General features: G+C 45.7%; 2 protein-coding genes across 3 annotated transcripts in view; one reads left to right on the top strand and one right to left on the bottom strand.

Moving 5' to 3' along the window:
• Positions 1–17,442, bottom strand: part of pld1a (phospholipase D1a) — a 29,026-nt gene extending 11,584 nt beyond the window's left edge. The window contains exons 1-10 of one of the 2 annotated variants that reach the window (XM_035609381.2): positions 17,307–17,442; positions 5,740–5,952; positions 4,976–5,145; positions 4,379–4,521; positions 3,843–3,954; positions 3,530–3,595; positions 2,603–2,661; positions 2,385–2,477; positions 1,366–1,518; positions 603–752 (exon numbers count right to left, since the gene is read on the bottom strand). In XM_035609381.2, the coding sequence (XP_035465274.1) occupies positions 603–752; positions 1,366–1,518; positions 2,385–2,477; positions 2,603–2,661; positions 3,530–3,595; positions 3,843–3,954; positions 4,379–4,521; positions 4,976–5,145; positions 5,740–5,920 (1,127 nt within the window). In that variant the 5' untranslated portion in view covers positions 5,921–5,952; positions 17,307–17,442. Of the gene's footprint in view, positions 1–602; positions 753–1,365; positions 1,519–2,384; positions 2,478–2,602; positions 2,662–3,529; positions 3,596–3,842; positions 3,955–4,378; positions 4,522–4,975; positions 5,146–5,739; positions 5,953–15,324; positions 15,563–17,306 lie in introns of those variants that run through there. The other variant, XM_035609380.2, reaches the window with a different exon arrangement.
• Positions 17,443–18,789: 1,347 nt separating this feature from the next.
• On the top strand, positions 18,790–23,261 carry ghsra (growth hormone secretagogue receptor a). The gene is made up of 2 exons (XM_035609987.2): positions 18,790–20,647; positions 20,925–23,261. The coding sequence occupies exons 1-2, from the start codon at positions 19,807–19,809 to the stop codon at positions 21,236–21,238; spliced, it is 1,155 nt and encodes a 384-aa protein (XP_035465880.1). The 5' UTR covers positions 18,790–19,806; the 3' UTR covers positions 21,239–23,261.
• Positions 23,262–26,738: the final 3,477 nt, after the last annotated feature.

The raw sequence follows: 26,738 nt of genomic DNA, 5'->3' as shown, positions 1-26,738 counted from the left end.
CTTCTGCTATTTCAGGAGCTCAACGTCTGGTCATGAGGTGCCTGAAAAAAACGACCACAAAACCGCAGAGACGCTGATGAAGGGACAAGTGTCTGCTCACTTTCCTGACTTTCTCAACTTCCTGACAAGTGTCGGGCTACACCCATGACTGTCACATCATGACATAACGGCCGTCTACGCGCTGCTCTTTCTCCTTTTTTCCCCTCCATCGGCTCACAGGGCCTCGGTGCAGTTCTGCATCACGCTCGGCGCTGAGCACACAAAGACGGTGTAGTGACAATATCACACGGATGATTCAGTATCGCGGAATCTGCCAGCTGAGGGGGAGAGAATTCATAATATAAAAAAATAAAGAAAGACCTAAAACCTGGCAAAACAGGCAACAGAGAGTTGATTTGCTCAGTCCTCTCAATACATTGCCATAGTTACCAGTGAACGACTGACAGAGGAAGGGGGATAAAAATAAGAAAATCCGTCTTTTTCAACCTGTTTTTTTCTCGCCAGTGTGCAGCTTTCTTGTGGAAAAAAAAGAAGAAGATTAAATCTATGTTTTAACTATTGTATGAAAATTGTCCCCTCCAAACAAAGCAGTGTGCAGTTACCATTTGGCAGGGATGTTTTCCTCTTCCTGGGCAAACGAGCCAAAGCGGTGATCCCGCAGGAACGCCTTCCCATGATTCCTCACGAAGTTGTCGATGCTCTGACCCCACCAGCGGGCGTGTCGGTAGCTGCTGCACTTAAACACCAGGGTCCTGCGGGGGCGGCGAGCACGGATGCAAACTCAGACGCAGTGAAATAAACAAACACACACCTGTGCTACAGACAGGCACGAAAATGATGTGGTCATTTTATTGGGAACAGCCTGAACACATTAATGCCATAAACCGAGGGAATGCCTGGCAATAACAACCTTAACACACTGAACACACTGTGGATTTGCATGTTAAAGCCGGAATTTGTGTTTTCCTCTAGTGAGCCAAAAGAGGAACTATTCCTACGGTGTATTTTCCTCACCACTCCGAAATACCAAACATATTCTTTTGCAATTGTGCATTTTTCTGTCATTATTGTGAGTATTAGTTGAGTCCGTCGAGTTATTTTTAGACACCAGAAGGAAACAAAGGCTCCAGAACTGGAAGAAATCGGTTAACGCAATTGGAAAAAATAGAAACTTATGAATAAATGCTCAGTAGAATAAGCGATGATCAGGAGGAAGGAATATCTCTCGGGGACCGGTTCTGGGTTTATATTAAAGTGTCTAAGTAATCATGAGTTTGCTCTGAGACAGTCTGAACCAGTAGTATGATGTATGGGGAAATATATGACAGTTAAATAAACACACAAACACAAAGAAAGAAATATGACCTGGAGAGACTATCAATCCGGACTCCATGTTTGGTCTCTGTGTCTTTGGAGTCCATCCTGATGCTGAAGTCTTTATCTAACAGCAGGACGAAGGAGATTGCCCCAGAGTCTGGCTTCATGTACAGCAAACACGAGTCCTTCACCACCAGCCAGCTGCACACACAAACACACACAGACACACACACACACACACACACACACAGTTGTCATCATCACGATGATCATTTCTGATTTCGTTTTTTCCGTGTAAAGTTCTCCGGATCTCGGCTGATTGCCGTGGTTTCTTCTATTTCTTGTTTTAAGGAACAGTGTGGGAAGAAAACTATCGCGGGGACGTACTGTAGGTGGACAGGCCGAGCATTTCAAACAGTGTGGGATTTTTGGGTGTGTTGTCTTTAGAAAATGACAAAACAACACAAGAAAAATCTGCTCACATAATCATTTGGCTGCGATAAAGAGAAAGTGAGAGAAACAGACACAGATGAAGAGAGAGGCAAGCATGTGCACATATAGCTGGGTTGAAGATGCTACTGAGATTTTGCGAGCACACTACAAAAATTCACATGACAGCCAAAAACAACACTTATCAACACGTTGTTTTTACAATATTTGTAATATTTTTAAAAGTGCAATGAATGGTCACTGTGTTTCCACACCTACACCCATGACAGTTTCCAGCCAGAAATGTTTCATTTATTTGTGCATAACAACCATCACACCTACATGTTTTCCAGTCAGAATAACACATTTCTCTCTATAGAAAGTATTGTGTTTTAGAGCCAGAGAGATATTAAAGAAAGTAAGAAGAACGCCCATGATAATATTAATTATCCAATTAAATTCACAATATTTTATTCATCCCTCAAGGAGCATTTAAGCTTTAAGGGGGGCAATTTGAGCATGACATGTTAGTGTGCATGGGAGAATATAAGAAGTACAAACAGATTATGAGTGAAAGACAGAGGACAAAGACGGATACAGTGACAGAGTGAAAGACAAGGACGGAGGTAACCGCACACCGTTTGGACCAGCGGTAGCAGGCTTGGCTGTGACCACAGCAATTCATGCCGGGGATACGGTGTCCGCCTGAACGCTTATAGATCATCCCTTCCCTGGAGGAGACACAACAGACATTGTTTCTACACTTATAATAGGAGACAAGTTTGTAAAGCGTTTGTCCAAAATCAGTTGTTGTTTCGGGGCGTGGAAGGGACAGAAAGGACGGGAAAATGCTCACAGTCCTTTGGGTCCCAAGTCGTGAATGAAGGACATCTGGCTGACGTCAATGAACGCCATCTGAGAGAAGACGGGAAGAGACAACAAGAGGCTTCACACTGTGACTCTTATATGGACACACCACAATAAAACATAAACGTGATACATGCTGCGCATCAACACAACACATGAGTCTGTAAGCAGGCGACTGTTGCGCTCACGCCTCCACCTGGAGGCAATTGACTCATCTTGAATTATCTCAAAGTTATCTCTCAGATATTCAGTAAGGGTAAGGGTCAAATTCAGTATATTAAGGAGTAGGCTACATATGTTAAGTCCAAATATAAGATGGGTCTGATAATAAGTCACCTATTGGTGTTTGGATTTGGAGTTTTTCAAAATTAGAAATATCTAATACAATTAGCTCAGCAAAGATAACATACGATAAGTGTTGTGTCAACTTCCAGAAAAAGAAAAAAAAGAACAACATTGTCTTATGTGTGTCTCACTGATCCATTTTTATCCGAGACATTTAACTTCCTCTTAAGAATAGCTTCAGGGAGAAGTAATAATGTGCTTAAATTCCTGTGTGTGTGTGTGTGTGTGTGTGTGTGTGTGTGTGTGTGTGTGTGTGTGTGTGTATGTGTGTGTGTGTGTGTGTGTGTGTGTGTGTGTTAGCAGACACGGTGTTATGAGTAAACAGGTGACTGATTCGAAACAGCACACAATGTTCCGTCATAGCGGTTGAGCAAAGTGTAATCTACAAAAAACACAACATGAGTTTTATTTAATATTATTTACAGTAGATGATATGATACATTTGGCTCATTACTACAGTAGAGAAACCTATAAAACACAAACATTTGTATAAACCTCAAACTAAGTATGAACCATATTGTGAGGTTATGTTTATGTATGACAGCGTGCGGTGCTTAGTATGGTTACTCACAGTATGGTGATATTTGCGGTACATGGCCATCCTCAGCAGCTTGTTCAAATAGTCTTCTAATTGTCTCTGTAGGAACACACACACACACACACACACACTATGTTTTGGCCTCTGTGAGTATTTTAATGACAAACCCCCATGCAAACACGTACAGTTAGAGCTTTTGTAGGACACATATAAAAGGCAAGGAGTTAATTACAATGGCAACAAGCGACAAGCAAGGAGAGTCGATTGCCATAAAGTCAGGATATAACAGTATTTTATTTTTTTTCAAACACTCATGAAGCTGCAAAAAACGGTCGCTGCGACGCACCCTCCTGCTGGAGACCTGCTCGTCCCGCACCAGCTCGTCTCCCCCTCCCCTCGGCAGGGAGGGCATCTCCCTCACCTCGCTCTTCCTCACCGTCCTCCTCCTCACCGTGTGGCTGAGGCAGAGCGCAGAGGAGAAGATGGTGTTATATATAGCCGCCGGTGCTCTTCCGGCGAGCACTTGTCGCGTCACGCGGTGTTTCCATACTTTGTCCCCAAAGTTTCCGGTTCATCTAAATTATTTGATTGACTCGCTGTTCTTTTAATAGTATGATCATACTCAGTCTGTCAATGCACATTTGTGTGTGTTACATTTTCTATATGTTTCTTAACACCACAACAAAAAGCTGGAGCTAAACTGTTCAATTCCAGCATCAAAGCTTTGTTTTAGCTCACGATCATATTAAGTCTTTTGCAAAAGAGAGTGTAAGTTAGTGTATAATGTTGCATGTGTATTTGTGTCCACATCTAAACTGGATGTATGCACATGTGCGTGTTCACGTGGGAAGGTAAATCTGTGCATGCGTGTGGGCGCCAAACCTGCGCGACGGCAGCGGTATCCTCATGAAGGTCTTGTACGTCCTCAGCTCTCGGTGCAGCTCCATGAAATGCTTCTCCTTCCTCTTCACCATCCAGGTGAACTCGCCGTGCTTCAGCTCGATCTTGAACACCGCTGGCAGAGACTACGGACGGACACGCGGCACGCGGTGAGATGGGGAAACAGCGTGTGTGTGTGTGTGTTTGAGGGAGAGAAAGTGCTTACAATGAAAATGGCGAGGTTAAAATACATTGTATATGGGGGCTGCATTAGAACAGCCTTAGCTGTTTGAGAAGCAAAAATCAAGCGTATTGAGAACTGTAACTTAAACAGAACATTTGTAGCATGAACAACAGAGAAAGGAGTGAGAAGCAGGACAGCATAGAAGGATATGGTAGTTATAATATTTAAAATTTTACTTAATATTGCACTAAATTTGAAGTATTTTTCCACATTGTGACCAGTAAGAAGTAGAACCATGTAGAACACTCTTTTTCTGATCGTATGTGTGTGTGTGTGTGTGTGTGTGTGTGTGTGTGTGTGTGTGTGTGTGTGTGTGTGTGTGTGTGTGTGTGTGTGTGTGTGTGTGTGTTTAGGACCTTGTTGACACTCCTGTTGTGCGACAGGTTGAAGCGGTCCTGAGCACTGGTGAATCTCTCCACCTCCAGGATGCGGACAGTGATGGGCACAGTGGGCAGGTAAACCTTAGCACTGGCCTCCTTAAAGCCCACCGTGGAATACACTGCTGAGAATGGGATACGACAGTCCCCTGGGGGGGAGAGGAAGAGAGGGGGCTGGTTAGAGCGGGTCTTTCTGTTTGTGCACGTAGGAGTTGCTGCTCGGGATGCTCTGGCGCGCTGAGGCTGCAACGCCTTTGTTCAAGATTTTGATGCTTTGTCGATGTACAGTAGTTTTCGATGTTAGGTCAAATGTGTCAGCTTTTTCCTCTGGTAAAGTTTCTGAGATCTAAACTTTGTTTTTAGTCTACTTTCCAGATGATGTGAATACAACGTGAACCCTCTGTCTCTCAGTCGGCCTTTAGCCTACTCCTTAATTCCATACGTCTCCTTAGATGACAGTCACTCCTTATGGCCTATATTGCCATAAACATCTTCTTTACGAATGATGAATCTGTTTTGTGGTATGACGAGTTAGGTTTCCTGTAAATTTAATCAAGGGTTAGAATCAAATAATAGCTTTTCACGGGTATAACTGACGGTTTGGTTTTGGTTTTGGTTTGCTAGGAATTATAATCACAAGCACAGCATGTGATTCATTCGTTGTTATATTTACCTGACTTGAGTCAGAAAGACAAAACAGAAAATATGCAAACGCAGACACACACACAAACACACACACACACCTAAGTAGTTTCCATCATAGTTCTCCTCTCCCTCCCCCATATCCAGCTCTCTGGCATCCAAGCTTTCCACGAGATCGGCCATCCTGATACCGTCCTGTGTGTCTTCGGCCGCCGTGGTGTCAGAGACTTCAGAGTTGACCAGGTTGAACCTGCTGGTAGTTGGCTGCTCCTTACCCAGCATGCTTAGCAGTAAGCCCCCAGAGCAGGGCGCACCTAGAGCAGAGGAGAGATGATCATTTTCTCATGACATTGTCGACATTTTGTTGGGGAATAATAGTAAACCCAGTGTGTGAGTTTGCTGTAAATGCTGTGGGACTGTTTCATGAGGGCCACAACACCGTCATTTGACTCCTAACCTTCCAGTGATCCTACACAAGACCTGGATGTACACAAGGCTCTCACCAGAAATAAACAAACGCCTACTGTAGACACATAAGAGGTGTCAAGGTCACGTTCCAGACGCATGAGTACCAGAATGAAAATGTGTCCAAAATGACACAGTTTTGTGCTGAAAAACAACAAATCAAATGATCAGCCTATTGTATAAATCCATCCATCCTTCAGCTATAGCGCTTGCCTCAACGCCAGCTGACACGGGGGTGAGGAGGGAGGCATGTCTCCGGACTGTGGGAGGAACCTGGAGGAAGAACCACACAGGCATGGGGAGAACAACTCCACACGGAAAGCTCGGACAGTGACACAAAAAAATACTGCCCAAAAATCATTACAAAGAAGAAAAAAAAAAGAGAGGAAAAACTGTCTCATGCTAGTATGTTTGGTTTTCTAAAAAAAACACATCCATACCTTGGTTTAGCAATTAATATTGTCCGTTTTGGGGATTTATTTTTTGTAGTCCGATAAAGGTCAAGGTCAGACTGCCAGAGGGTCAGAGAGCCCAACCCAGAAGGGCAGCACTTGACACTGTGGCATGGCTGCTCCTGTTAGTAGCAGTTATTTCTACAGGAGTTGGGCGAATACTTTTGGTGCTTCTTAGTCATGCACAGCGCAGCCAACACCCGTCCACACTTTTCAACCCAGCGCCCATGAGGGGAGTGTTGGCTGGATTACATCAGAATTTCATCTCCCGGTTAAGCACGTCGGTCACTGTTGTGACTCGCAAGTCAGTTGATGACACGCTCGAGACGCTTTCAGACGCGAATGATCTCGGGATCTTCCTGCTGACGTGGAACGTGTCCGACCCGGACAATCACCCGCTGCGTTCTCCATGTGCAAACGACTGACTCCAAATGTCCCCAATTTTTGCGGGACATTTTCCCCGAGTTCATGTCTGGAAACAGCTTCACGGTCCGACTAGGGAGTCCACGTGTTCATTGCTTGCACAGAGTAAACCTTATCAGATGTGTTATCGTGAGTTTATAGATTTAAAGCTTGAGGAAATTAAATCTTGATTACGACACCCGTAGCAAATATTGCCTCACAGTCTGTGAGCACCGCGCCTGGGAGTCGTTTGGCCCGACGGCGCCGGCGACAGCGCAAGTTGATGATGAAGCAACGCCGGTGGTGTCGTTTGCTGAGCACAGCCGCGACACGCTGAGCGATCCGACCGAGCTGGACCTGTCCACGTGCATGCAAAAAATAAATCTGCAGCATTCCCCTACGTGAATTCTCCAAAGTTACGCACACAGTCAAAATACTTCCACCAGGACCTCACCAGTACATCCCCCCCCCCGGGCGGCGCTGGCTCAGTTTTGGATGATAAATTGTTCCACCCAAAACCTGTTAGACGGGGATAAGAGACACTTCTCATCTGTTTGCCAACTTTATTTTAGCCCCAAGTGTAAAATCCAGCTTTACCAAGACAGGGTGTGTAAACACAGAACACTGCCACTTAAGAACTTTACTCACGGGGTCCGTTACACAAACCTCCCTCTGAGAGGAAGTGGAAGAGAGCAAAAGACTCCGGAGGAGAGAAAGAGAGCAGCCGCGTCAACAGACAAGACTCTCGACAGGACATTTCATGAAAGGGCAGTTTTAGTGAGATTGAGATTGTCCATGTTTTATGCACTCTCTCGCCGACTGTGCATTACAGTGGATCCCTGTCGCCGCACTCTCGTCATTTCACATCCTCTGCTTTAAGTAAGCAGTGAAAAAAATTTGAACCGAAGGAACGCAAGTCACGCACGCTGCCGCGAAAATGTGCGATGATCATTACTCCGTGGCCTTGGTTAGTTAACACTTTTTTTTTATTTTGCAGAGGTGGTATGTGTGTTTACAAGCGGCGCGGATGCGACCCCATGCCATCGGACCCCCGGCTCGCACTGTTCCAAAGTGTAATATTGATTGATGTGAAAAAAACATGCAAACGATCTGACACTATTCTGATAGTAGGCAGACAGACAGTCACAAACAACCCGAGCTGGACAGAAAGGGTTAACAGGAGATGTGGCCCAAATAAGAGACAGTTGTACCAGATGCAGTCGTACCAGGATTGGCTGCAATTGACCCAGGGGCCAGTTGTGAGGCGGTCCTCAACGAATTGGACTGAATGGAGCTAAACGGCTAAATTCACTCTTCGCAGCCGCTCCTAGACAAGACAGGCCCACATTTCAATCACACTTTGACAAACAGAACATTGATTGTAATGAGTCTACAATCTGCCGATGTGTAAAAAAGCGAAAACGTGGAACAGTTTCTTTCCTTCTTGGTTTGAGGTTAACAGATGGGGAGCGGCGGCGCCAAAGGATGAGGCTTCGGTGATTCATCAGAGCAACACATCAACACGAATCGATCGTTTCTGCGCTGTCAGTGAAGGCAACACACAAATCACACACTCCAAAGACTCCCACAGGTTTGGACTACCTGCCACTGGCTGCATGCACTTGTTCCCCACACTAGAGTCGAGTAGAGATCAATTCAATTGATTGTCATCAGTCATCAGTCAAAAAGAGAGTAAGAAATTTACAATTACAAAATAAAATAAACGCTTATGAAAACAGTGTGATAGATTCCTGCCTATCTTTGGATAGATTGGGCATCTTTAAAAAGAATACAACTGAAAGAAAAAGAAGAGCCCCTTTCCCCACCCTGCAAAGTGCTAAATTCTTCTTGTTTGGAGCTAAAAGTGTCCGTGACGAGTTAATACCACTGGAGCACATACCCAGCGACAGGCTGCAGCTCGACCACAAACATTCCCGCTCAACTGAGCAAGATCCGACACGCTCGCACAGTCGGAGGAGTCACCAGCAGTCGCCAGTTGCCTGAAGTGACAACGTGTCTTGTCGGTTTCCTCCGTTTCCCTGTGAATCTGTTTGTCTTTTCATTTCATTCACTCTCTCATTCTGGACTATTTGTCCGAGATATATTTGCCCATTTTAGAGTTTAAAACTATCATTCTCATCATCTTGCAAATTCTTTGGATCACTGTCATCACCGGTCATCATTTAAGTCACAAAATATAACGATGCACGACACAATTCAATAGGATCTTTTATGATTCCAGCAAGTTTTTCAATAATGTACGTGACATCAAATATTTTAATCCCATTCAGCACCGTCATTTCTGTGGTTATTGTGCTAAAGGTATTGTACATTGCACATTGCAGGAAACCGCAAATGAATGTAAATCCTTATTTTCACATTCCCGGTCGGAGTGTGTTGTGTCAATGGCTGTAGGAAAAGCTTTTTTTGCACAATGTGCCCACGATGTAGGAATATTCAAATGTTGGAAGTATGGAAATTACATGATGCTTTCAAGATCTGCTAGTTAAAAAAAGCCAAAGTCATGCAGTTGTGCCTAAGTTGAGTCAAATTTTGCATAAAAAAGAACATACATTTGGGGGTTTTTTTGGAGACATAAGATGCATTTAGTCATTACATTCAGCAGAGCGCAATGGGTGAACCTTTGCGGCGAGTGAGTGCGATCTTGGACTCCAGAAGAAGTATTTTTGACAGAGCACTTATCTGCCCGCTCTAAGAATACCCATGACCCGCCACAGGCTCGACCCTCGGAGAGGTCAACTGCTGAGCAGGCTGGAATTCGGAATGAGGTTTGAATGTCTGCGTGTGTAGACTCAGATGTCAGACGCGTGCACAAAGCGTGTCCACGTAACCTGCAGAGAGAGCGCAGAGAAGGCCAGAATGTCATGATACGGGGAGTTTGGAGGCGTTATCTCCCTACTCCATACCAAATGGAACACTGCCTGTACTTCCTGCTTCCTGTCCCGTTGTCAAAGACGTATGAAGAGAACCAGCCAGAAAGCATCCGCCTCTTCCTTTATGTGCTTCCATCTTTTCTTCAATGTCATCTAGTCGGAACCGATGAGCTGTGAAATGCTGGATGGAGAAATGTGGAGTGGGAGGAGAACTGCAGAGGTGGGGGGGGGGGGGGGATGATGGCATAAGAAAATGCCCAGTGCGAACTCTGCAGTCTTTTCAACATGCGACACATGGGACATTTAAAATCTTCTTGCCATGCTCCACAAATCCGCTAAAAACATATTGCTACACTTGTCGTGCAGGTATCAAACCCTGATAAAGTCTAGAAAGAGCAAATCCATTACTGAAGATGAGACCGAACGGTTTTGGGATGAGAGAGCGTCACGGAGAAAGTGAAGTGCCGCAGAGCATCTGGAACCAATTATATTTGCGCCTAACTTATATAAACAAATTTATATTTTGGGAGATAGATAAATGAGACGACTGATACCACCCTCTCGTCTTTTTGTGAAATATATAACGCTATATTTTTTCTCTTTGCTGTTTTGCCGATCAGAAAATCGGAAACCTGTCACTCTTATTAGCACTGTGTCTTTGTTCTCGTTTATACGTTTATAAGTCAACTAAGTCATGAATTATTGAAGTTTGAAGTTTAATAATTACTCTGGGTTACACAATATTGATTGTGGATTAACCAAGATCAATACTGTGTAACCTATTGTACGGCACACAGTAGACTCATTCATCCCTCACACCATGTCCCGCTGAGAGAGCAGGAGGAGGAAGAGGCGCGCTGGTTTTTGGATGAGTGAACAAAAGTTCTAATTTCTAAAACCAGCCACTGGAGATTTAATATTTGAATCAGGAAAAGATTAGACGTGCACTGAATTGTCTGTGTTTCTTGCAGCGCTGGGACGCCCCATAGGGACACAAGGGAAGGAGGACAAGGTCACTGCGACCATGTGTTATGGTCAGTTGTGTAGCCGTTGCTGTCCAGACATCAAGTTTAGCTCTGAAGTGGAGCGCCTTGCGTGCAAAAGTGGATTTAGTGCCCTAACTAACTTTTGTGACTCGTGCAGGAAGACACTCCCGCTAAATTGGTTCACCTGTAAAACGGTCATGCACAGGCTATAGGCGCTTTGTGAAATGCTTTTCCTTCATCACGAATTGTACTCTTGTATTCCGTGTGCCACTAACATATCTTACACAGAAGTAGGGCAATATTCACAGGTAGTGGGATCCAAGTTCCCCCAACCCCCCCTTCTTCGTGAGATTGCATTTCTCTTCAAGGGGGGGATCTCTCGTCACTGTGGCGGCTGCTGGAAGCTGAGTTGTCGCAGCACGAGCCCTCAACTAAATCCTTAACATCTTGAACAGGGAAACAATGGATGTTGTCCTGACGCAGAGCTGGATGAGGAATGTGTATATGTATGATATTCCATTGTGGTAAAATGATTCCCTCTCAGCTGGGGCATCCTGGTGCTAGATGGGTCTGGAGTGCACACATACTCCTCTCCAATGCTCGACATTTGATATGGCATTTCTCGTGGACATTCAGTTTTCCCACGGGGATCAACCTCTGTATAAGCCGAGACAGAAAATTTCACCGTGACCCTCTCAACAGACCAGAATGTAAAGGAGCCACCAATTTCTTCAAAATTCATTTTGCAATGATATAATTGTAGCATTCAAAAAAAGAAGTGCGCAGAACACAGAACACATTGTGTGATTTGGTCTATATCACACAGTCCTACATGCGTGTTGGGCTTTGAGAGAAGAGGTCGGAAAAATCCCTTGGACAGTGGAAGTGGAAAAGACTGCAAAGGCCGCGTGGCAAATCGTGAATTCTGCCGAAAGAGAAAATGACAGTGTTTCATTACAAAGTTGCAGAATGCACTGACCTCCAATGTAACCGGTAAAGAGAACAAGCAGAACTTTACGTTGTTATATTTATCAGACTGTGACACAATGACCAACAGTAATCAAGAAGGACCAACAATGATCACCGCCATCATCGTCACAGCTTATTTTAAGTTATACCCTCATAACTGGTTATCGTCAGTGGTTACCATATGTCAAATAATACATCTGCCTCTTCCTGTTGATAGAATTTGGCATAGCAACTACTTTTGTCCAAAACTGTATGTGCATGTTTCTTCCTGAAAAATGATGTGCTATAATAAATAAATGATTGCATTTGGTATGGCAACTTTTACAGACATAAAATGGCTTCAGATAGAATACAGGCGCATAAAGTCACAATCAATAAAAACAATAAAAGCATAGAGCAATATAAATAAAAAGATACAAGTTAAAGAAAAGGCCGTAAAATGGACCCCCCAAAAGAACACAGGCAAACGAACACCGAGGAAGAAAGACGCCAAACAAGAAGCACTAGACCTCTTTGCAAGACGCGTTTGAGAAAAGTGTCAAATGATTAAAAAGAACACTGGAGGCGGACTGAGCACCCATGTCAACATCGGAAGAAGAAGAAGTGCTTGTCACCGATCACCCACCGAGTGTCAGGAAAAACAGATCACTCGTGAGATGTGCATCATCTATTCATGGAACGCGTGACAACGAGCGTGACACTTGCAGAGCGGATGATTCAAAAACCGTTTTAAAGATTCCATAGACACGTGTCGACATCATCATCTCCTTCGCACCATGGACGCACACTCGCGCTCACCGGCGCGCGTGACCTTTACGCACACGGACGCTCGCACACATCCACGCAGCCAGCGCAATAAAGACAACGTGCACAGCTCAGCGTTCGCAGATGGTGCGGTGCCAAGCCCGCCGCGGCGCAGATGGTACCAAGGGAGAGGACGGAGGGAGGAGGGGAGAGAGAAGCAATGAGAGAGGTCTGTGACACCTCTCTGTCTCTGCCCACACTAAAGCTGCCTATTATCCAATCCTTCACACCATGGATGGGAGGGGGGGGGGGCGCGCAGGCGGGGATCGTCGGAGAGGCAGAGAAAGCACGACATACAGTAGACGCCAGGGAAAGGGAGGGAGACAGGGAGCCATCGTCATCGCCACCAGAGTGGCATTCTGCGAGCGGTAACACAAGGCATCATTGTGCTGCAGGAGTGAGGGAACTGCTCTCTCTCTCTCTCTCTCTCTCTCTTTCTCTGGTTTAGCCAAGTCTGACTCGGCCCTTTCAGTGCGACCAAGTCTGAGTCTGGGAAATTACTAAACTGCACCTTGTGTCCAGCCCACTAAGGTGACTCTGACTCACCATTATTATCACTATTATTATTGCAGACGCAGGGAGACAGCAGCGAGGACGGAGAACAGCTGTGCTCCTCACCTTAAACAGTCCATTCAATTCTTTTAAAAGGCACTTCCAGTTCTATTCACCCGAGGTGTGGAGATACCCGTCCCTGAGATTTCTCCCTGCCGCTCAGCGACGCTCTGAAGCTGAATGGAATCTTGTTTGTGATGGCAACAGCAATAAAAAATTATTTTGCGTCTTTCCATAAACAGTAGGCTGACACTTTCATCCACAGACCCGGTTGCGAGGAGGCTCAGAGTAACAGTCCGTGACAACTGTGGATTTTGGATTTTCCAGAATAACCAGGATGTTACTCACAGAAAATATGTGCTGTTAAATACTTTGGCATTCGTGTGAGCGCCGCAGACAAAACTCAATTGATGTGGAGATGTAGGCATTAAGTTTAGGGCCTGAACAAATCAAACACGGCCTACAGCCTGAGTGCCGCTGTGGCTCAGGAGGCATGGAGACGGTCGTCAAACCAACCTGCAGGTCGGCGGTTCGATTCCCGACCGCCTCCAGTCCGCATGCCAATGTGTCCTCTGGGAAAGACACTTCCCGCCTAATTTTCGCGGTAAATATTACTAGTGATGGGGTTAAAATATGATGATGATGATGATGATGGACTTTGTGTGATTATTCAAAATGAAATACCGTCCTGTCATTGTCTGGAAAACCTGCGACCTGCAGACTGGTCAAGAGATGCTTCATGGAGACAGTTTTTTTTATACAAGACATGTACAATTTTTCTCCACGTACTGAAAGTAAAGCACTTCTAATTTTGCATGCGAAGGAGCTCTACTACATACGACGGTCGGCAAAGGAGATATATTCCTTTCGCTATACAGCAACCGAACGCCGCTGTCTGCTGCTCATCTTTAATCAGCTGTGAAGGAACCTTTCAAATATCGAGTGTTACGATGCAGAGGTCCGGCACGATGAAAGCCGCACAAACAAGCTCGACTGCTGTGCGATCCAAAGCATAATGTTTCAATTACCCACAAAGGTGACTAAAGGTGCCTGCCAAGCAACAAAATATTTCAAATGCTTTCCTGAGAAAAATGAGAACGAGAAAACAGTAAGTAGTAGTGGGCTAAAAAAAAAGAAGGAGAAGATATTATTCGACCTTGCTTCTCCCTCTGTCCAGATTAATGATTGATATGCATCACAAACTGAGCCGGACGGCGCCGGAATGGAATCGGCGCAGTTAAACACACACACTTGGAGCCTAAGGCAGGATAAAACACCGGGTGAGCTCAACGGAGAAGAACCGAGGTCACCGCGTGCCAGAGGTCAGGATCGAGTGGCTCCGCTGCAAAAGACAAGCAGAAGAAGGAGAAGAGGGGGGGAGAGGCAAAATATCTCCACTCCTCTCCGTGGCATTCCAGCCGAAGCAGCTAAAACTTTCACAACAGCCTGTGAGAATGGGGGGGGGGGGGGGGGGGGGGGGGCACTGTACAGTGTTAAAAACATGTAACACAAAACCCTGTTGCAGTATTTCATTATGAAACCCCCTACACCTTCACATGGGGGAGGGGGGGTCAAGGAAAACTTGTCTCCACACCCATCGAACTAAGGACTTCATACACACACACAGACACACACACAGACACACGCGCGCACACACACGCGCGCACACACACACACACACACACACACACACACACGACCAGACACGTTGAAGATAGACAGCAGCACTTTGTCACGTTAGATACACATTTGCTCTTCTCTGCGGCAGGACAACAAGGATCGGTCCAACATGATGCAAACACACAAGAGGAGAAGCCTGAGTAGAAGATCGGGCAAACATGCTGTACAGTGTGTACAGTATGAGCCCGAGAGCAAGGAGGGTCACAGAGGCACATGTCAACGCCCCCCCCCCCCCACACACACACACACACAGACATAGATCCAGAGACACACACACACACACAGACACAGATAAAGAGAGACACACACACACACACACACACAAACACACACACAGACATAGATCCAGAGACACACACACACACACACACACACACACACACAGACAGAGACACACACACACACACACACACACGGACGGACGGACGCAAATAGAACAGCGCAGACACTGGAAGAGAAGGAGAGGGAAGACTTTCACCAACCTGCTCTGTATGTGTCCGTGCAGCCCTCATGTTGTCTCTCTCAATCCACTTGGACCACAACCCTGACACACACACACTCTCTCTCTCTCTCTCTCTCTCTCTCTCTCTCTCTCTCTCTCTCTCTCTCTCTCTCTCTCTCTCTCTCTCTCTCTCTTCCTCTGCCACAGCAGCTGCAGACAGCTAACTCCTCTCCTCCTCCTCTGTGACTCTGTGAAACCTGTGGCTGTGACAACTGGAGGAAAAACAAACTGAGTAGCAGAGAACTCTCTTCAAGTCCTCAGCCAGGGGGAGGGAGGAGTCGGGGGTTACTCTGCACCAATCACAGCGAGAGCTTCCTCCCAGAAGGCTTCTCCCATTGGACAAAGAGAGAAGCGATGGACTTTTTTGGGGGGGGAAGTGGGAGGAGTCATGCGGGGAGAAGGTATACTGACGCAGGTCCCGCCCATTATCTCATCATTTCACACTCTCTCTCTCTCTCTCTCTCTCTCTCTCTCTCTTTTCTCTCTCTCTCTCTGGTTTTCTTTTTTTATTCTCCAAATCGTCTGTGTAACTATGTGTGACTATGATTGTTTCTATGTGTATGTGTTTGTATTCATCTGTAAGAGTGTTTAAGAACATGCACTTCTTGTGCCTTTACTCATTTTTGCACGTGTAAAAAAAACAATCAAGTCATTAAAGATAAGTGAAGAAAAAATACACGATGAAACTAGAAATAAAACAACAAAAAAATGATCCTTTGTAAAATTCAAAGAAACCCCTGTCGGTTTGTGGAAAAGAAGGGACAAAAATAACAACAAGAATTTGATTTGGTTTGTTTGTTTGTGCTAAAAAGGTCTTAGAATGAGTTTAAAATCTAAGAAAAGACACAAACAATAATAATGCTCAATATATCAACATGTCAATATGAATTGGTGGAGTTTAAAGTTCTCGCGGCCCAGGGAAAGAAACTTTTCTCGAGTCCCTCTGAAATGTTTCTTTCATAATCACACCTGTAGAGCAAAAAAGCAATCCATTTGCTCTGGCAGCCAGACTCAACAAAAAAGAAAAAAGAAAATCAAACGCATCATTCGTCCAAGTGCAGAATTTATAGAGATCTCTACCTCCATCTTGTGGATGAGTGGATGTACTGCGCTTCTCCGAGGCCCCGGAACACACAATCACTCACTTGACTAAAGGGTGTGTGTGTGTGTGTGTGTGTGTGTGTGTGTGTGTGTGTGTGTGTGTGTGTGTGTGTGTGTGTGTGCATCATTATAACAGGGACTTTAAACTGCAATCTGCTTTCCACACCCTGGATAGATAGTTCAGACGGAATGGCTCCCAAAACACACACACACACACACACACACACACACACACACAGACACCAGCACCTGACTCACCCCTGAACCACGCACAGGCACCGTATGGAGAACTGTGGCGGTGAGACAGTGAAGCTGGGACTTGTCAAGTTGAAGACTCAACAGCTGTAAGGTCACGAGAATCAAAGTGAGATCAAACGAGGACGTGGACTTTGGGAAACCCTTGGGGGGGCCTCTTGCTTTCGTACACTCTGCCCTTTGTCGCGTTTTGCTCTCCAGGCTAGTTGATCAACCTCATTTCTGATTTCTCAGCACTTGGACTTGAATCTGATCTCTCAGAGAAATTGCTCGGAACGCTCCAGAACCCAGGTGCTGCTGTTGTTATCGCCCGCTGTCCCAGAAACTGTGACTTGTGGGTATTTCGGTTCTGTGAACAGTTGTGATATCTGCTTGTTTGGGTTTTTTTTGGATTACCACTGTTGTCATGAGGACAGGTCCATGGACTCTGGTTTGATTACACAATGTACATGTCACGGTATGTTCAGTAGTTTTCAGGGGTTTTCATTTTTAAAAACCAAAAAGGCCTGTCACCCAAATTACACACTAACACACGCAGGCTGACAGCCACACATCTGGAGTCTGGACACACGCGTTCACATCGCAAGACCAAAGACAGTTGCTTACCAGATGTGGTGAAAAACGGTCTCACGGAGGCTGTGAAAGAAACAACTGTCCGGACCAGTGTCCTGTTTGTGCTCTGTTCTCTCTCTTTCTCTTTCTCACACACCCACACACACACACAGACCTCACTTCATGTTTCCGTGGCCGTAAACATAATGGTATCTGCCTGTAGACACAGCGCAAAGGGCAGAGAGATAACAATATCTGAAGCACTGAGATCACATCCGCGCAGTAAAAGCAGAAATGCACTGCAGCTCTAATTGTAATGAGAATAGTGTTGTTTTTTTTTAAATCACAATGGTGTTTGTGAAGCTTGAACTGTATTATTCTGGCACAGCTGCCAATATATCTAATTTACCCCCTCCCGCCTCCCCCCAAGCGTTTCCTGAAATTGATCCGTTTTTATACTAAAAACATCTAAGTAACCAAGTTTGTTTTACCACACGAATGAGCCAGAAGTTAAATATGATCAACATCGAGAAGAAGAAAAAAACAAACCCGCAAAAAGTGTAGTTTTGCCAAAATGCAACGATAGCCATTAGCAGAGTAGCATCCTCTGCTCTTGTGTTGCCTGGAATGGCATAGAATTTCAGTGTGTGAAAACATAAGACCTGTTTTCCCTCCTCAACTGACTGAGGCATAACGGCCAATCACCTTGCCAGTCGTTCGGGGATCTATATTCTAAGCGTGTTCGAGATATTCATCTTATTTTCCGCCAAGTTGAAATGACTGCGGTCACGCCGTCTAAATGAGTCCCACAGGCTTGACTGAACAGACTGCAAACTGTTCAATCCAAGATTGATTTCCAAACAGGGCTCAGTGTCCCTGCGCGCTGCAGCGAGGGATATCACCGATTGCATGGCACTCATTCATGATGTGCGACGCAATAAGTGTGTATAAATCAGGGAATACTGTTCACGCTTAAACTGCCACATCATGCCTCGCGTCCTCATCCTGCAGAGGCCACACTGGAGCCGGCGGAACGAAATCTAATTTGTTGTGACTGTGGAATTAGACACTTCTGTCTGGGCGGTTCTGAAATATAATATTAATCATACAAGATGTGACCTGCACTATGGGCAAAAACTGTCATTTCCAAGAATTCGACCCAAATGGCTTTAAAATGAAGAAAACAAACCATTTCATCATGTGGATAATTTCAAGGCGCAAAAGTCAGACAGGATTTTGGGATTTTCTGCTCGTGACTAAATTGATTCTGCAGGAAAATATCATAAATTATACATGAGATTTTGAGTCTCTGAGCCAACATGGAGACTGGGTCCATCTGTGTCTGCAAGGTCACTGCCCCCTCCTCCTCCTCCTCCCCCCCTCCTCCTCCTCTGCCTCTTTCAAACTGACGAGCATTAAGGCCCCAGTCGTCACTGCCCCCAAAACACCTGTAGGTGGCGTTGCAGCACCGATTCGCTGAGGACCCCCCCACACACACACACACATTCATTCTTTTCCCTGTGCGGTTTTTTTGCGCACTGGGAGTCAGGATCCACATGCACCATGCAGCCAGAGGTGCCGGTTCTGTAGAGGCAGAGGTAATTTCTTTTGTCACTCTCAATTTTTCTTCATTCTGCTGTAACATTTTTGAGCCCCCGTTTGCGTGATTATGTTGAAAACGCGTCGTTCTTTCGTGGTCTTTGTGACTTTGATCAAACTGCCTCCGTTCCGTCATACGGTGTTTGTTTTCACGGTGGTGGTCGTTCATCCGTTGCTGTTTGTCTGAGTCCTCACTGCTGCTGCTGCTGCTGCTGCCGCATCATTACGACCCTGCCTCTGACTCACGCACCTGCTGGCCGATGCAACCTGTCTCCTGTTCCACTGTTTTGTTGTTTTTGTCTGACGCGCTGCTGGCGATGGGAACTCTTCGGGAGTTCGGCGCATGAAGGATCCCCTTGTTTCATTCTTGTGTCCCAAAGCGGCTGGTGACCTGCACAACCCGAGAGGGGTGCGGAACATGACGCGTCTTTGAGTTAGATGTTTTTTTGCTTTCTTTGCTTTTGAGATAGCAGGTGCTTTTGCTGTGTTTTTTTCCTCCCGTCCCATTGGTTTTGTTTGGAATACACCTCCCACGCGGATTTGCCCATTTCGTCTACTCGTCTTTTGAACCAGCACTTTCAGCGCCAAACATCGTTGGACCACTTGGATGGATTGAACAAAAAGTGTCCAATTTCTGAGCTAGTTTCCGTAGAGCACCATCTGTTCCCTGGAGATTCTCATACATCTGTGAGATATCAGATTTTAGAATACAAATATATATACTTATTTCACCTTCACTGTGAGCAGGAGTTACAAGAGGCTGCGCGCAACGCGTGTGGGGATCTTTGGTTTTACGCACGGCTGCCAGCCCCATCTGCTGCCCCTTACATCCGTAATTTGGACAGTGATAATGGGAGGACAGGGCAGCGTCACGGGGCTTGAGGAGTCCCAGACCCAGGGTGCCTTAAACACGCAGGGCCAGGCGCGGCCCCGTGAATGATCGCGCGGCGGCAGCATGCCCACTTGGCCCAATCACTCGGAGTGCGTCTCCCACAACTGCAGCGGGGAGGAGATCCATAACTCCACATGGGATGATGACCACGTCCTGCCTCCTCTGAACTACTACTCAATCCCTCTCCTCGTGGTCATCACCGTCGCCTGCACGCTGCTTTTTCTGGTCGGGATGGCTGGCAACGTCATGACCATCTTGGTGGTCAGCAAGTACCGGGACATGCGGACCACCACCAACCTCTACCTGTGCAGCATGGCTGTGTCCGACCTGCTCATCTTCCTCTGCATGCCGCTGGACCTGTACCGCATGTGGAGGTACAGGCCCTGGCGCTTTGGAGACGTGCTCTGCAAGCTCTTTCAGTTCGTGTCAGAATCCTGCACTTACTCCACCATTCTGAGCATAACGGCGCTGTCGGTGGAGCGCTACCTGGCCATCTGCTTTCCGCTGCGCGCCAAGGCTCTGGTGACCAAGAGGCGGGTGCGCGCCCTCATTCTCCTACTGTGGACTGTGTCCCTTTTGAGCGCCGGACCCGTGTTTGTCATGGTGGGAGTGGAGCGGGACAGCGTGGGGCCGCCGTATTTCAGCTCAGGAGCGAACGAGACGGACTTCTTCGCGGAGGACGGGGACACCCGGGAGTGTAAGATGACGCACTACGCCGTGGAGTCGGGTCTCATGGGTGCCATGGTGTGGCTGAGCTCCGTCTTCTTCTTCATGCCGGTGTTCTGTCTCACGGTGCTCTACAGCCTCATAGGCCGCCGGCTGTGGCAGAGACACCGAGAGACCAACAGCAGCTCCCGCGTGTCTCACAGGGACAAGAGCAACAGACAGACCATCAAGATGCTGGGTAAGTTTGGAGAGAGCGCGCAAATTACGCACGGCGCGTAAATTGGTTCAGGGTTGATATGTAAACAAATAATATGATATGAATCAGCTAATGAGTAAACAAATGTCTTGATTTTAACTTTAGCATTCAGGTCATGTAATATAGTATATTATAGCTCATATCTAAGAGGGAAGTCTACATCTAGACCTAATAGAAAAGCCTGTTTGAATCTTTACCCCTCTCTCCACCCCACCATCACCTTTTCCTCCTCCTCTTCATCATCCTCCTCCTCCTCCAGTGGTGGTGGTGCTGGCCTTTGTCCTCTGCTGGTTGCCATTCCACGTGGGTCGCTACCTGCAGTTCCGCTCCCTGGACGCCCCTTCCCCTCTGCTGTCGGTGTTGTCCGAGTACTGCAGCCTTGTGTCGGTGGTCCTCTTCTATTTGAGTGCAGCCATCAACCCCATCCTCTACAACACCATGTCCTGGAAGTACAGGGGCGCCGCGGTGCGCCTCTTCGGCCTGACCGACAGCCAGCCCCAGCGAGGCCGCACGGCCAGCACTATGAAGGGAGACGGCTCCAACGGCTGGACGGAGTCTACCGTCAGCTTCTGAACACAGCCGTCAGAGAGTCTGCATACAATTTGTGAAAAGATATTTATCGTAAGTTGAGAACATCAACCTATAAGCCATTATTTCTGTCAGGCCCAGGGAATAACAGCTTGACGAAGTCTAATATAACCAGCGGATGGGAAAAGGCCTGAGTCACAAAAAGCTACAAACCTCAGTTTGTCAACATGCATCAATAGAAAAATTATTTTCTCATTGGATTGCTCGAGCAGGTGGCATCCACTTTTCATACAGCTCACTCGGCAGCATGTCTGGTGGGGTGCAAAAATATATACACACTAGCCTGAAGTGCTTATATAAAATGTGAACAGCAGAAAACCATGGACATTTACAATTGCCTTATATTGTATTATTAATATTCTGGATGACAAAGAAAGCACTGTAGAACCTGTGGCACTGCTCTGTACCCTACTCCTGGAGAAAGGGTCAGGGGTGCAGTGTGTGTGTGTGTGTGTGTGTGTGTGTGTGTGTGTGTGTGCGAGAGTGTCGGGCACCATGCTTTTGGCTGTGATTCTTGTAGTTTTTGGAGAGAGCGTGACGGTGTAACTGTCATTATGCTCAGTGCTCTGTATCTCGGAAATTCAAATGTCGATGCAGGGTCAGTGTGATTGGTGCACAGTCCTTGAAATTTAGATACTTAATTTTCCTTCAGACTAAACCACGGCAGACTTGTTTATTGTTGTTGACTGTGAGACATTTTACAGAATGCAAAAAATTCCAAGATGTGTTGTCACTAATTTGTGAGCATCATTCAAAAAAGATCCACATTATTCAAGCAGCTGGCCCCTTGTTACTGCTGCTTAGTCTTAGAAATCAAAACAAAAAAACAACGTACACGGGGAGTCTGTGAGAAGGCATCCCAAACTTTAGACCGACCGTGCAATGCATTTAAATATCCTCAGTTTGGTGCATGAGACAAAAAGAACGCTGCTTGGCGTCTCTGAAAATCACCATCGATGGCTATAGTTGCCTCAGTCTCTTGAACTGTGCACCACTGCTGAAACATCGTTGATTTGATCATTTATGTTTCAGCCATCAGGTGTACCGATGTGAGTTACCTCTTATACAGAACACACAGAACTGGGCCTTTTTCTGCTTTTCACAGCTGCATGCGGGGACAATGTGGATCCAATCATATAAAAACCTGTATCAGATTCATCGGAAGACTCGATTTATGTCACTTAATGTACCATGTAACTTTGTAAGAAATGAAAACAAGGAAGTAACTTTAGTTTCTTTGCTGCCATTCACACCAAAGGAGCAGTCGGTCCCCCAACGTGGATCACAATGTTTGTTGGCACGTGTTGTTCCCCTGTCCCGCAACTGTCCAGTGTGAAGAGGCAGTGACTTCTTCAACGGTTAAACCAAACATGCACAATGTAAATTATATTATGTGTCTTGTATCTTATTGGTTTGCCAGTGAAAGGCATGGTAAGACTGCTTAGGGGGCTATAGTGGAAAAACGATTTGCCATTGGTTAGGTATTGGGTGTGAACTGAAATACAAACGTTCTAAATGTGCCAAAGGTGCAGATCTTCACAAAACGTCACTGCATTTTTTTTTGTGAAATTGCCTTTAAATATGTGTGTGGGGGGGTTTGGACAAAGAGGATCAGTGAGCTGTCTTTAAGTGATGATGATGTTATTCTTGCTTTAAACTGTAAATAGATGCTAATGCCAGAAACTCGATGCCGTACACTCAGATGGTTTCAGCCGCCCAAATCACCGCAGCAGCCTCCACTACTCTGCATTTCAGAGCATGACCGCTCTGGCTCCGAGGAATGTATCTCCGTTAATCAACTGTACATACTGATGTCAAGACTTACTGTTTAGTTAAGCTGCAGGATATGTACCGATTGAAAGAGTGAAAATAAATTGATATTTTCTTTCCTGTTTTTTTTTTTTTTTTTTTAAATGTCTGTAATTATCTCATGTGGGACAATGTGCCTGTTAAAAGTCTTGTAAAAGTAAAAACAAAAAGGCGGAATAAAAAAAACCCTCACTTCGTCTTTGCTTTTCTGCTGTGTGAATGCGTTATGCACATGTGGGAGGATGAGAAGTGGCTGTGCAACTTTTCAACAAGGGCGACAGCTGAACTTGTGTCACGATGAACACTCGGCAAACGACTTCCAGAGACTGAACGGATGAGAGAAATGGCTTCAAAAACCTGGAATTCAAAAGGCCTGAGGGCATAACGGGGCTGGAATTAATAACACGCACGCACGCACACACTCACAGAGCCACAAAAGTTCATTACTCTTCATCTCTTTTGGGGTTAAGACAGTTGTTGATTGAATACTGTTGTCTTTAATAAACTCTGGATCATACCCATCCATCCATTATCTATACTGCTTTTATCCCTTCAAGGGTCACTGGGGGGCCCGGAGCCAACGCCAGCAACCGAGAAAGTTCCCAGGGGCCAAGGGACAAACAATCATTCCCTGTCACATTCAGACCTATATGGTCAATTTAGAGTCTCCAATTCACCTAACCCCGACCTGCATTTCTCGACCTGCATGTCTCTGGACAGAGGGAGGAAGTACCTGGAGAAAGACCCACGCAGACACACAGAGAGGCCACCGGATGGTTTGGCTGGTTGGTCAGAACCTGGATTTGGAACCAGGAACCTTGTTACTGTGAGCTCCTACGGCGCTTTCCCTGTCTGGATAATACCATTGATGAAAATCACAGGGAAGTTAGTCGTCTCATATGGTAGAATTTGTGCATCTTACACTCGAGATCTCACCACATTCAGTTGCTTATACACTGTGCTTCCTTGTCCAGTGATTCACACACGTGTCAAAACCACCTGATGAATTCTTCTATCCCACAGCTTCATGCACTGTGACAGCATCTCACTGTCCGGGAGAAGCAATTCATCAGTGGTTTTGTCATTATTGTCGACGTGAGACAGCGGAAGTGGGTCGTTTTGCTCTCACGTCCTATTGTCCAATTTCTACACCACGTGAACAAAGCTCTGTACGATCGCCACAAAACAATCGAGGGCATCAACAAAAAAACAAAAAAGTCAAAAGACATATTTCCCAGTGGTCCTTGGCTCGCTGCAGGGCGAGGGAAATGGAGCGGGGCAGTGCGGCAGCCTCTCTCTCTGGTTGCCCTCAGGGACAGTAGGGAATAATAGTGTGTGTGTGTGTGTGTGTGTGTGTGTGTGTGTGTGTGTGTGTGTGTGTGTGTGTGTGTGTGTGTGAGTGTGTGTGATTTTGCTGAGACTACTCAGCATTCTGGCTAAACGTTATGAAGGCCACTGGAGAGTATATCTTGCGCTGACACACCTCCACGCTGACACAGTGCAGGTTAAATAGACACACTGACTCATACCCTTGAAGCTTTGTGCGAAAAAAAGACAAAACCCGTCTCGAACAACAACGAGAAAGAGAGAGAGAGAGAGAGATAGAGAGAGAGAGAGAGAGAGAGAGAGAGAGAACTCCAACCTCCACCCACGCTGAGCATCCAGCGCCTATTTTCTGTTGTTATCACCTGTCACCATTCCCCGAGACTTATCTTTAAAGAACAAAACATTTCATGCAAATCCATCAATACCTTTTTTTTCCTTTTTTGAATAATCCTGCTTAACAAACAAAAGAACAGACGGATCGAACCAATCACGTAACCTCCTTGGCGGAGGTAATTAGACAAATGAGTCTCTGTGACATTTAAAATGTCATCGCCCTGAAGAGTTGCAACCGCTTTAAAGCATACTTCAGACTTTTAATCATAATTTGAACCCTGGCATGAATAGATTGTTGCACTCAAGCTTTGTTTACAAGGAGTAGATAATGCTCATCTCATTGAAGCTTGAAGATAAAAAAAAAAAAAAATTAAATCAATACTGCTCCACAACAGTAAATGTCAGGGAAACGTTTTTTGCATGGACATTTTAACACTGGTCGGAAGAAGGAAGTCAAATTCTGTAGAAATCTATGATAAAAATGATTGTACTACTCACTTGGTCTTTAACGTCAGTCAACGTTTTCCCGAGTTCATGTCAATTTGTAGTTTCAAGTTTACTTCAATACAGCAGCATGTGCAACAGTTTGTGTCTATCGGTGGACTGGTGGTGGATGTGTCCTCTTTTGTCTGTGATGCAGGAGGAACAGCACAGCACTCAGGATTTGCTCTTGCTATGGACTTGTTTATTCTGGTCTGGTATAAAAAAAGATCCAACAGCACACAATCAACAAGTGTGTCAGGCAATTGCAAGCATCCACATCTCCAGCTCAGGAGCATTTTCCACATTTATACATTCTGGTATAAACAAAAACAAAAGCATGTGATCGTATAGTGCCGATTAACATACGTATAATTTTCTATAGAGCACCCATGCAGTAGCATTTGATTTTCTCTTTTGCATTAAACAAGTTATTTTGTGTGTCATACACAACACAACATTTACACATCTATTACCCAAAATCCTCACAATAACAACAACATGTGAAACCAACATTTGACAGAGCCTACCTGGCAAAACTGCAAGCATCCGAATCTGTGAAGCAGAGAGCAGAAAAATGTACATACACACGACTTGTAGACGAGGCTTACTAATTCCGCATTGGAAGCGTCTGTAACTTTTAACGCACATGCTAGAAGTGCTTACAGTGGAAATACATGCCACCAAGTGTTGGAGAAAATAATGTTAAAGCAAAACATCGAAATATTAATGGCGACATTGCTCACACGCACCAATCTGCAGGAGGGAACACTCGCCGTGCAGTTGCACCATTAACGCACCAGGTGGCTTGAAAACTACTCATCTGTAGAACAACCACATGAGTTTTGAATAAAATTCATAATTTGTTCATTTCTAACTCCGTTTCGCCTGCTGTTCGTTTGTAAAATTGTGGTCCCGTTTAGAGTAAAATAGACCATAAAGCACCGGGTTCATTGGGGCGTGGATACAGTCAGAGACGGACTGGGACTTAAAAAACGGCCCCAAGGGGGCGCTTGGCGTGATAATAAACTGGCGACTTTTCACAAACCAATGGGTGATGTCATGGCGGGTTGCCACTTGGATGTCATCGATGTAGTACACTCCCCGTTCCCTTTTTGAACAGTGTGGCTTTTACTGATATTAAACTGATATTCAAGTAAGTGCGTCAAATGTTCACCAAGAGTATTGTGTTAATTCAGTTGTAGATGCAGCTGTTTGCAATATTTAACCCTGAGTGGCAGTTTTGTTCGAGGTTAATGTGAAGCTTCGCATTCATGCCAACTTCATGCCAACATGGATAAAAAGTTCGATTTGCCATCAGTGAACTATCCCTTTAAGTCGGGGCTCGTAACGACACAATCAGAGTGACATCTGTCCAGATACGTCGGCGAGGCCAAATCCTGTATTGTGAACTGTGCTGTGACCGGCAAGCGATTGCGTCGACCACGACGTCACCGGCGTCGACGCGCTCCTACAGCCAATGACAGCGCGAGACGACGCGGCGCCGAGGGGAAACCGCGGGGAGGAAGTGGAGCAC

Source organism: Scophthalmus maximus, chromosome 15 (genome assembly GCF_022379125.1).
Source record: "Scophthalmus maximus strain ysfricsl-2021 chromosome 15, ASM2237912v1, whole genome shotgun sequence".
In the NCBI taxonomy this organism is placed as follows: Eukaryota; Metazoa; Chordata; class Actinopteri; order Pleuronectiformes; family Scophthalmidae; genus Scophthalmus; species Scophthalmus maximus.
This window is presented reverse-complemented; position numbering and strand designations above follow the sequence as displayed.

Excerpts from the sequence above, each read along its gene's own strand:
- ghsra (XM_035609987.2), top strand. The coding sequence starts at position 19,807 with ATGCCCACTTGGCCCAATCACTCGGAGTGCGTCTCCCACAACTGCAGC. Across the intron at positions 20,648-20,924 it reads ACAGACCATCAAGATGCTGG|TGGTGGTGGTGCTGGCCTTT; the intron begins GTAAGTTTGGAG and ends CTCCTCCTCCAG.